At 44.6% G+C, this 11267-nt stretch overlaps 2 protein-coding genes across 2 annotated transcripts; both read right to left on the bottom strand.

Annotated features, from left to right (window-relative positions):
* Positions 1-343: 343 nt before the first annotated feature.
* Positions 344-3596, bottom strand: LOC142895246 (amino acid transporter heavy chain SLC3A2). Its single transcript, XM_076036133.1, has 9 exons — positions 3494-3596; positions 3003-3387; positions 2263-2427; positions 2105-2187; positions 1805-1882; positions 1669-1724; positions 1388-1568; positions 1079-1186; positions 344-880 (listed from the first exon to the last, which is right to left on the bottom strand). Exons 1-9 carry the CDS (start codon positions 3533-3535, stop codon positions 479-481), a joined length of 1500 nt encoding a protein of 499 aa, XP_075892248.1. The 5' UTR covers positions 3536-3596; the 3' UTR covers positions 344-478.
* A 2015-nt stretch (positions 3597-5611) lies between these two features.
* ppm1na (protein phosphatase, Mg2+/Mn2+ dependent, 1Na (putative)) lies at positions 5612-10372 on the bottom strand. The gene is made up of 6 exons (XM_076036134.1): positions 9834-10372; positions 8262-8833; positions 6401-6518; positions 6174-6288; positions 6023-6086; positions 5612-5687 (listed from the first exon to the last, which is right to left on the bottom strand). The coding sequence occupies exons 1-6, from the start codon at positions 10237-10239 to the stop codon at positions 5655-5657; spliced, it is 1308 nt and encodes a 435-aa protein (XP_075892249.1). The 5' UTR covers positions 10240-10372; the 3' UTR covers positions 5612-5654.
* Between the last annotated feature and the right edge of the window lie 895 nt (positions 10373-11267).

The following is an 11267-nucleotide window of genomic DNA, read 5'->3' as shown; positions in this document are numbered from 1 at the left end:
ACTCGCCTGTCAGTTGAATTGTCTCCGTTAGTACTGCGAGTACTGCTGAAAGCTCTCTCACAGTCAGGTCTAAACGGTTGAGAACATTAATTCAAAATTCCGAAAAGTTTAGAATCGTAATCACAATGTAATCTAAAGTACAATAGTTAAATAAAAATTAATTGAAAGTTACAACGCTACTTGTTATTGTAACGGTTACATTTGTAACATTACAACCTCCAGTTTGCAAACCAATCTATAAAAATTAACCACTTACAATGTAGTTGAGCAATTTAAAGCTTTCATACATCAACGTTCTGAGTTGTGAACAAATACAACCAAAGAGTTTAGTAAAAACAACGCAATCATTTTATTTTTGCAATTCCTGAGCACACACACAACACACACACCATTTATGACTTAATTAAAAGACCATTATCTCGGACAATGGTCGTTCTGTCAGAGGAAAAACAAACAATGGCTCGTCCTCCGCATATTTCTAAGAGAAGCTCCCTGCCTCAAACAGCTTGATGAGGATGGCTTCATGCGGTTTCATCTCCAACGCATGCAAAGTCATGGTACCAAGGCGGTCCATCCCCGAGCTGGCGACAAACACTCCCTCTGTGGGCAGGCTTGTTGCCCAGTCAGGGTTCAGGGCGTGATGTGTGGGCCCGACGTTGAGCAGGACCAGGAAGTGGACGCAGCCCCAGGAGCGTAAGAAGGCCAAGACCGGAGGAGATGGAGGGGGTGTAGGAGAGAGGAGGGTGGAGTTGGTGGAGGAGTTGAAGGGGAGAAACTTGAAGCTGCCAAACAGAAGAGCTTCTTCTCTGGCTCGGGAGTGACTGAGCGAGGTGAAGAGAGCCACATCAGAACGTCCCGTCGCCTTGCTGGACTGAAAAAACTGGGAAAAGGACAACAGGAGACTAAATTGCAACACTCTGTTTCATTTCACTGTCAGACACATGAAGCTTGAAGACACTGTAAGGAGTGTTCATTTCTTTGTGCAACGATTGGACGCTCGCAGACGCGTTCTGTGTGGAAGGGAAAAGGTTTAACTTGGACGGACTGACGTCTGAACTCAGCAGGATTCAATTCTTACCCCTGACTGGTCTAGGTCTTCATCATTTTGGACGGCTGGCGTTCCGGGCAGAGTCATCGTCAAAACCAGCAGCAGTTTCTTCAAGTCGTGAGATGCTTTCCCTCCGACCTGCAGAGACGACAAAACAGACAAAAACAGGCAACTTTGGTGGGATTTTAACCATCAGATTGTATCTTTTTCTTTCTCTTTTAAGAGTTCTATTGTCTAAAGCATTCATAATCCAGTCCATACAAATAGGAGAACCTTTTCAGAACGAAAGATGAACGCTTTAAACAAAAAAAACATGAAATTGTGGTAAGTTTGTCTTACTGTCCAGCTGGGCCAGATATTCTCTTCTTGCGTTTGCAGGTGTGTCTCTATGGCATTGGCCACTTCATTGGGGGTGAGGAGGTGTTGCGAAGAGGGAAGAATCTGCTTCATAATAATATCCACCAGGGTGACATTTGTCAGCACCGACATGGTGTCGCCCTTCTGTTTCACCACCAGAATCCTTCATTTGACATTCACACAAAAAAAAATAACATGTTTCCGTCCATGGAAAAGCTTAATTTATAAACAAAATGTGTACAAATCTGGCCCGGGAGTGACACCTTTCATCCCCCTGAACGCTGAAGTTCTGGAAGACCTCTCTCCACTGCAGCAAGGTCTAAAATAGAATGATTTTCAGTACACTTGGAAAAAAAAATCAGCCTTGTTGAGTAGAGATTACTAAAATGCCTTTTTTACCTTTTCTGAATATGCAGGATCTGTGCTGCAAATTGCAATGCCTGCCACACCCTGTTCCAACCAAAAGTGTAGAGTGTGCTGTGAAGAAAACGGCCAGTTTTGACAAAAGAAAAACAAAAAATATTAGTAATCTTTGGCACAAAAAAACCCACAAAAAAAACATTATATATATATATATATATATATATATATATATATATATATATATATATATATATATATATATATATATATATATATATATATATATATATATATATATATATATATAGCACAGTTGAGTTTTTTTTTTCTTTTTACATCAACAGCAGAAGGGAGGTCTGATTGCTTGCTCGAGATTCTTGATATAGCCAGTTCACAGAAGTCCAACACTATTCTGAGGCCTGTGTGGGATCAAAAGCTCATCAAGGTCACGCAAAAGAACGAGTCTCAGTCTGCAAGTTTCAGGCTCTACTAACCTATGTTTTTGCTTTCTTTGAGCAGCTGCTGGATCTGAGCCAGAGTGTTGACATTTCTACCAGTTTCGTTGAAGTTGGCGGGAGACAGCTCTTTATCAGTCAGACCTTCCAGGATGAAGGCCCCTATACCCAGGGACTTGAGGTAGGGAAGTTGTTTGCACAGAGCTCAAGGGAGTAAAGATTAAATTAGTTAATACCATTTGGGTTAATCATCATTTTCCTCAATTTCCTCTTCAAATACGTTTTTAATGCCTCACATTTTAGGACGCAGTCATTAGCACTGATTTGATATTCCGGTTAAGTAAGAAAATGCGGTTATGCAACACAAACATTCCTGCGCGTTCCTGTTTGCCGCATTCACGCAGTGGCCCGCTTTGTTCAATCTGTATTATTTTCTGATGTGGATTTCAGATTTATTTGAGGTAACGCTGGAATTACGCAAGAGCCTTGCAAACGTTTAGTGGCTGTCAGATCACGTGTTCTGATGTATATTCTTGCACTCAGAGGTGGTATGTCGCCACCTCTTGGTTTAGTGAGAGAACTTGCAATCTGAACGTGTACAAAAACAATTGAAAAAAAAACCACCACTGTGTACTGGAGTCTGGAGGAAAAATATGCCACAAAAATATCCAATTATTTGTGGCTAAGGCCTAAATAAAAATGTTCATAAAAAAAAAAGAACATTTTTTTCTATTATTTTTTTAAAATAATAATTTCAATATTTAACATGTCCTCCTCACCATTCGTGCCATTTGACCTGCCGGCGTCGGCCTCCGGGCTCAGGTCTGGCTGCAGCTGGTAGAACAGCGTCTTCTGCCACCACCGGAGGGGCGTCACCACCGGCCGGGGGCTCGTCGTGACAATGGCGACGGCCATGCCGAGCATGGCGAGCCAGGCCAGCCAGAAGAGCAGCACCAGGTAACAGCGAGCCCTCCTCCAGCCCGCACTCCCCGCCGCGACCTCCAGCTCCTCCCTGGTCATGGGCTGCCACCGCTCCGCCGACTCGGCCTCGGCCTCCGGGATGAGGAGCGCCGCCGACTCCGAGACGCCCATGCTGGCCGACAGGCCGCCGGCTGCTACGGCGCCGTAGCCGCTGTCCCCCGCGTTCAGCGGCATCCTGCGAGGCTGGGGGCGCCAGTAAGTTTATTTCACGACAGGTGAACATTTCAGACAGTAGTTGGCTCCTTGTGTGTGTGTGCGCGCGGACATGTGTGTTTGGTCTATTTTATACCGTTAAAGCTGTCTCCATTTCGCTTTGTTCCGTGAAGTTCATTACAAGTTGGAAGAAGCCAAAACCACCGCAGGAGAAACCCGGAACCGCAAACTGCACACCTGGCGACAACCTGGCGCTTAAATTAACCCAAATACCCCCCCCCCCCCCCCCCCTCCTACGCGGTTTACTCGAAGGGCCTTATTAGACTCACATATGTAAATGTTTATGAGTTGATGTATGTTAATCCTGGTTCTCCAAATGACACACTAAAGTGTTTCAGTCGAAGAAGAAAAAAGAACAAGACCAAAATGCTCCACGCCACTGTTCCAAGATGTTAATACATTATCGCGGGAGCTAATTTTAAACTTTACACTTCACTTCATTTGCTTATACGTATGGTTCAACGTCTCATCTATATATTCTAAGTAGAAGCCCAATCTTATTCACAGTTTTTCCACACATCTACAAAGATTTGCCAAGTAGAATAGTTAAAAAAAAAAAAAAAAGTTAATAATGAAGAACTTTAACTTAATTTACAAACTTTAAATTTACTGAGTTATACAAATTTTGTGAACACAAAAGTTATACACCGTGTAGAATACTGCTTAAACTAATTAATTAATTATTTAATTCAAATGGATTTATTTAATTTTTTTTAAATAATTAAAAGTTTTGACATTTCCTTTCATTTGTATTTTTATTGTTTTGTATGCGCTACCAACGCACACACAGCAGTAGTTGGGTTTTGGGCCGTTTAGGCCTTTGGGTCTTAGTGAGTGAAAACAGTTAGCTCACTTCCTCAATCTGTGGTTAGATTGTGATCAAACTGCACTTTAAATCTGGCACCATGCTGCTTTGAGCCAACGTTCGCCACTAAGTGCCCTTGATATCTATCTAAACAATGCGCAGTCATAGTCATTACTCACATTTTCTGTCTGATGATTCTCCTCTTCTCCTTCTGGTCCTGCTTTCCTTCTTTCTCTGTTCTCCCTATCTCAGTTCTTGCCAAGCAGTCCTCAACTGAGCTCACGACTCAAGCGGGCCAAGTTTTCAGGCATGAGGAGGTGAGAGGAACACGCTGTCCAATAAAAACGCCGCTCACTCAATTAATACAGAGGTGTGGAGCCTCATCACACCCTTGCAAGGCATTCTAGAGAACCCATGACCACACGAGAAAGCTGCCTGTCCCTCTACAGTTTTTGCTGATGTTTGGTTGTTTGTGTTAAACCTTCAGATTGACTCAGACCAAAAAAAAATACTTGTATATTTGTACCACCGTGGCCTAAAGGTCTTTCTTGCTTTGACAGATTGTTTGAGTGAAATGGTTGATTATTTAGGGCCTGACTGTCCCTTTGAAGACAACACTGTGGAAGTGAACCTCTCTTGGTGTTTTGTCTCTTAGACAGTAAATCCCCAGTCAAACATTTGTTTGCATCAATGTCAACAATTGACCACATGATGCTTTACTTTTTAAATTTCAACTGCTTAGAATACATCAGAATATATCAATGTAACGCACCACACTTCCACACTTCAGTGCGACAGGGTTCATGATGATGTTGACTGAGTTTAATGCAGCGTGTGATAATTCTTGGGAGCTCCCCTCTGCACTCTCCTGCCTTATTTATTATCAATCTTTGTCTCTCCAGCTCTCTTTCCAATTATCTCACGATGGTGTTTATAACGAGTTGTCGCTGGTGATGTCACGTGCCCGACCTGACAGTGCTCTGGAAGCAGATTATTAGCGATGAGAAGCTGTTGCTCCTCTCGTGACTTGCTAGTGCGCACATGCTTCATAAGCAGGGCAAATGATTTTAGCGGTTGACTTGAAGAGAGCGTCGCTATTTCTCAGGTTTTTGTGAAATTTTTTAAGATTTAGAATGAGTCCGATGTTTAAGGTCCGACGTGCACACACTGTTGTGGTGGTCAGACAGTGCAAAATTGCAACAGCTGATGGTGAATAGTGAAATTGCATATTGCCGTAACCCTCTATATTTATGTCTCATCACACAGAAAACACACAGTTTAAATATGACTTTAATGGACCAGCGTTAAAAATGTTGAGACAAAAGACAACGCCCTTTAAATCTTTGCTTCGATTAGTCGTCATAAAATTGCAAGGATCTCGGATGTTCATGATGGAGTCGGTGAAGCTGTGTGACATCATTCTTCCATGTTCTTAGTTCGAGTCCTCTTCAGATCCTTCAATATCCTGGAACCATAAGACAGTAATGTTGCTACCGGATTTTTTTTTAGGCTGGGATCTACACAAAGCTAAAGGAGCAAGGCTCTTGTATTAAAAATGACTGGCAATACTTAGCAGAGAGTTGACTCAGAAGATTTTGAATATATTTGTTCGGAAGTCCTAAAGTAAACATTTCTTTTTACATTTTTTTTGGTACCTATTCATCAAATTCATGCCACCAGAATCTGATTTGCACGTACTGGACCAATATGTATCCAGTATCCACTAGTGTAGAAGCATTCATTTGTGCGATTTCTAGAAAGCTGATTGATTTTCCTTTATGATTGAGCTTCATGTCTTACCATTGGCTCCTGAGATCTGACCGTCGCAACGTGTTTCTGGTATGCAGAAATGATGCAGTCTCGTCTGCAGAGAGAGAAACAAACGTGTTACCATCCAGTGTCCATGTCTTTTAGTGAGTGAGTGAGTGAGTGAGTGAGTACTGAGGCTTACTTGCTTGTGATGCCCCCTCCTGGTGGAAGGCCAGGTATGTCCTCTGCAGCCAAGAATTTGATGACATACAAAAGGTCTGGATCCTCATCTCTGGACCTCATTGCCTGGATGATTTCTGTAAAGTGCGAATTAAAAAAAAAAGAAGGTGTTTGAAATGATGACACAGCGAAGGGAGGCACAACATAAATAGTAGATGGTTGGAATGAGCCTTGAAACGAGCAGGTCACCTTCTACTTTCATGTCTATGTGTTTCTCCAGCTCTGCCTCCTGCTGCAGTGCCTCTTGTGACACCTGGGGGGCGCCGGGGAAGCAGACGATGATGATGCTGATGTTATCCAAGCTGCCCTGTAGAGGGAGACGGCGTGATTAGAAAAGATTCTGATCTACTTAAAAATCCGCTGTGAGGGAGGAAGCAGCAGTTTAGTATTTTGTAGCATAAGGATTAATTATTGCCACTGTGTGCTATGCCGTGCTTATGTACTAAACATAATTGTCAATATTTAAATACACCTATTCATATTAAGACCAAAAATGTAGTCTTAAAGAGATTTTGGGTCATGACGTCAAAGGTATGTTTAGTGTTCGCTGGATCATGCAGGCTTTCAAAAGTACAGTACAGCACAGTACATTAAGCCTTTCAGGGGGTAATAAATAGCAGTCCGTTGCGCCAGGCTAAAACCCCTCAGCAGAGCAAGGCTACGCTGACGCACCTGTCAACACATTCACATTCAGTCCTAATCCGAGCCATGTGCAGCATTTCTGCCCTCCTGCCCACATCCCCAGGATGCCTTAATACTGTTATTTATAGGGGAGGCTCAAGGCTCATCGGTGATGAGAGGAGCAGTTACTAATAACAAGGACCAAGATAACCTGCAGGAGAAATCTACTTATGTCACCGCGCCGGTGTAATTCCTCTCTACGCACAGACTCCCGTCCCTGTCCTTGCAGCTCTGTCAACACACTCCCATGGAAAGAGCGCCATTCATAAATCCACACAGAAGCAGACATTACAGATATTGCAGAACTGAAGACATGCAGTATATTCATAGAAACGTTTAGCTTGTCGTTTTTGCCACATTGACTCGGGTCAGTTAGGGCTGGTTGAGACAGATGTCTCGTGTCAACGTGGAGCTCACTGAAGTTTGTTGTTGTTGACTAACTTTCTCCTCTCACTGCAGATTTAGCCTCATCTGTAGTCTAGTTTGTGGTGTTGTTTTATTTTTTTGTTGTTGCTTTAGAACCCATTCACTGTTTTATACTAATAGGAATCTGTTTAATTTTGTTGATGGAAAGGAAGACTAAATATCTTTTATCATTAGCCGAAATCGAAAGTTTGAAAACTGCCAGCACAGTAAATCGGAACAGTTCTGCTGGTTTGTAATAGAATTAACTGTTGTATAAATGAATTAAGATCGGGCCACAACATAATGTGATGATCTTCGATGGCTGCCCTTCCAAACATTTTTAGATTAATTGCTGCATTGCTCTTCTTCACACTACACACATCCAACAGCTTGTTGCACAAAATATATCATGCATTCTTCTGTTTGATGTTCTTAAAAGAAGTCACCTCTTATGTGTAGGCTACATCTAGCTGAAGCAAAACTAAACCCAACAAGCCTTTCAACAGACTGCACAAGAGAAGCTCACACATTTGATTTTGTCTTATGTGGGTCTTTTTAAAGATGTTGTCTCAAAAGCAGATTATGTGTCAGACTTGATTGTGATGGCAGATGTGGTTTGTGTGTGTGGGTGGGTGTGTGAATGGATTGGTGACATTGTCTTTAAGGTGTTGCACTGTTTAGATATTCTTCTTTTAACTCATCAACTTGGTGTGGGTGTGTGTTTTGCCGTCTTTTTAATCATCTTGCGCACGCACATTTCGCTGCACCATTTGGCACGACTAAAACGTTCTCATCCTGGTTCTCGTTCTAAGCGATTACCACAACAGACCATTAGACTCGCTCATCTACAACCACATCCATCCCAGGAATCAAAACAGAGACGCTCCTGAATCTGTTCCACCCTCTGGAAGAGACTCGACCTGGTGCGCCAATGTTGGGACAGGATGCCGAGGCATCTACTCACCTTGTACAAACAGAGGTCGATGACTTGGGTGCAAATATCCCTCAGGTCATTGCACACCAGCATGCGACTGCGCACGAAGGCGCACAGTTCCTCGTTGCCGACGGCGTCCCACACGCCGTCGCACGCCAGGATGAGGAACTCGTCTTCGGGCGTCCTCTCCAGCTCGTAGACCTCGGGCTCCGGGGACACCAGCTGCTCCGTCTGCGGCCTCCAGTCCACCTCCTTGAAGTCAAAGTCCCCCAGCGCCCTGGAGACGGCCAGCGAGCCGTTGACCCGCTGCAGGGTGACGGAGCCGCCGGCGTTCTGGATGCGCTCGCGCTCCCGCGGGTTGAACGGCTTGTGGTCCTCGGTGTAGAAGACCACCTGGCCATTGTGGCAGAGCACCGTGCGAGAGTCCCCGCAGTTGATGAAGTAGATGTGGCGCGACGAGATGAGGACGGAGGCCGCGGTGGAGCCGCTGCGGTCCCAGTTGTCCTGGCGGGCGAGTTTGTGCATGTGCTGGTCGATGTCCAGGAAGCCCTCGCGGATGCCCTCCTTCACCTCCTCTGGGTCCTTGCTGGGTTTAACTTTGCCTGCAAAAATGTGGGATAGAGTCACTTTTTTCTGAAAATGACCATTTTAATGGAGAAAATCAGTGAAGTAAATTAAAAAACTTCCGTCCAAACATTGGTTTTTACCAATGAGGAGGAGATTTGCTTGGCAAACGGCTTCTTTGGTTTGTTTACTTGACAAAGTATAGCGGCCTTAAGGTTTCGCTTTAACTCAATAGTGCTGTTTAATCGTGATGCCCTTATGAGCAAATTTCACAATATGGGAAAATCAACAAGTGCTGGCCTTAACATGCTGGTGCCACTGCCAGGTTGTGTTTGCTGCAACTGTTTGAGGGGGTGAACAACCAGCTAGCCAACAATCCAACAACCTTAAAGTTACTTATTACAGACTTGGACAAAGTTATTGGTACCATTCTGTTTAAAATAAAGAGAAACCCCACAATGGTCATTAAAATAACTTGGAATGGACACAAGCAGTAATATTAATTTTAAAAAATACTGCAAATTAACTAATGAATATTAGATGATTTTGAAATGTGGTTTGACAGAATCATTTTTGAAAAACACAATAATGAAACTGGCCTGGACAAAAATGATGGTAACCTCAATTTCACCATTATCATTAGCTGATTTTCAGTATTTTTACCTACTTTTTTTATGACTACTTTTCAGTCTCAATTTATTTCACTGACCATGTGGCTCTTTATTCACGGCTGTATATGGGCAAACAATGCAGAGAGGATAGTAAAGTTTTAGTGGCACAAAACTGCAAAATCCATTCGCAGGTCGATCATCTACGTCTCCCAAACAGATGAATCTATTCAGTCTAAGCAGTGTGACAGTGATAAGAGCATCTTTAATGATCACATAAATCTTGCCTTAATATCAAATACATTGCGATTGGTTGTCCATACCTTTTGCTTTTAGGCCTCACTCAATCACGCCTTGTTGGAAGTCTTTACTTCCATTGACTACTGTCAAAGTGACATTACAACCATGACCTCCTTCCCCTGTACTGTACCTGTTGCCAGGATGTGATCCAGCAGGTGCCTGGAGCAGTACTGCGCCACGGTCGTGCCGGCGTGCCCGTCAAACACGGCGTAGTAGCCCCAGTCGCTCATCTCCCCCCTCAGGTGGGGCATGCAGGTGTGGGCGTCCTCCATCTGGGCCCTCCAGCCCTGCATGCTGGCCACGGCGTAGTTCATGCCCGACTGGGAGCCCCCCTCGGCCATGTGCTTCTCCAGGATGGGGTGATCCAGGTAGGGGCTGGGCATGGGGTCCTCCTCGTCCAGGCTGTCGTCGTCGCCGGAGCCCGCCTCCCTGGTGCCGCCCTTGAAGAAGAAGGTGACCATCTTCTCGGTCTCCTTGACCAGCTGGCGGAGGAAGGAGGGCACCTCCACGTTGCTGGCGCGCCGGGCCGTCCTCATCACGCCGCGGAGCCTGCGCTCGATCCTCCTGCTGGACCTGGTCGCAGCGCGTCTCCTCCTGGTGCCCCTCCGCCGGCCCTGCGTCTTCCGCAGCAGGTCCAGCGCAGCAGTTTGGAGCGAGCCCCGGCAGCAAGCGGACAGGAGGTGGCCTTCAAAGTCAAGGGCGAGGTCTCGGTTGGATGGAGCTCTAGGTTGGTTTTCTGTTCGACTCGATCCGCGTCATTTTATCTTCCCAACTCTCCTGATTCCAGAGAAAACACATCATGTCTGCATCCTGGAGTCTTGCTGACTGCCTCCTTCTTCACCCAGTCTCCCGGCCCGGTGTCATCCTCACCCGTCTATTGGCCGGTCTATTTCTGTTGTTTATCCCTCCGCTCTGACCCCTCCCTCCGTCTACGTCACGTCACTAGATAATCTCCTGACCTGTATCTGCACACATGTTGGGATGTAGAGCTAACAATGAGACCTGCATCAAGCTTTTTTTGACAAGAAATGAATTTAGCAATATTGAAGAAATTCAACCTCTCATAATTGATTGAGCACTTTCACTCTAATCAAGTGAAATTTGAGAATTGAATGGATATATTAGTTCTTTTAAATGCACCTGGTCGATGGGGAGCATTATGTAGATTATAATCACAAACAACAGGAAATATTTGCTGTCTAGAAAACAGCAACACAATCACTTAGAGGAGACACAAGTATGAACGAATGGTAAAATAGGGAACTAGTTGAATGCAGTTTAACTTAAACCGAACCGACAGTTAAATGTTCACTTGAACTCAGCCTTGCCTGGAGGTGACTCGCTGATTGCGTACATGACTTCTGTCTGCCGTGATCTCATTAGCCGCATGTATTTGGAGCTCCTGACCTGGTTCCTTTCCGTGACTTTTCACTTTCAGCGCTCTAATGATGCATGTTGGCCCATGACGTGGCTACAGGTATGACTCAGCCTTCTTGCACTGCGTTTGTTTGCGTCTTGACGCGTGAATCCCGATGTCCCTAAGGTCTCTCTTACGCGTTTTGAG

This window comes from Nelusetta ayraudi, unplaced genomic scaffold, assembly GCF_046127955.1.
Source record: "Nelusetta ayraudi isolate G7.1 ecotype Tasmania unplaced genomic scaffold, CSIRO-AGI_Nayr_v1 ptg000048l, whole genome shotgun sequence".
NCBI classification, from domain to species: Eukaryota; Metazoa; Chordata; class Actinopteri; order Tetraodontiformes; family Monacanthidae; genus Nelusetta; species Nelusetta ayraudi.
Note: the sequence above shows the minus strand (reverse complement) of the source record. Positions and strands in the feature narration are given on the sequence as shown.

Bases quoted from the DNA above. Each gene is read 5' to 3' on its own strand.
- ppm1na (XM_076036134.1), bottom strand. From the start codon at position 10,239: ATGAGGACGGCCCGGCGCGCCAGCAACGTGGAGGTGCCCTCCTTCCTC. The intron at 8,834-9,833 runs GTACAGTACAGG...ACATTTTTGCAG, and splicing joins GGATCACATCCTGGCAACAG to GCAAAGTTAAACCCAGCAAG. The intron at 6,087-6,173 runs GTAAGCCTCAGT...CTCTCTCTGCAG, and splicing joins GGAGGGGGCATCACAAGCAA to ACGAGACTGCATCATTTCTG.
- LOC142895246 (XM_076036133.1), bottom strand. From the start codon at position 3,535: ATGAACTTCACGGAACAAAGCGAAATGGAGACAGCTTTAACG. The intron at 1,883-2,104 runs GTAAAAAGAAAA...TTTTCTTCACAG, and splicing joins ACCTCCCTTCTGCTGTTGAT to CACACTCTACACTTTTGGTT. The intron at 1,187-1,387 runs GTAAGACAAACT...TCGTCTCTGCAG, and splicing joins ATATCTGGCCCAGCTGGACA to GTCGGAGGGAAAGCATCTCA.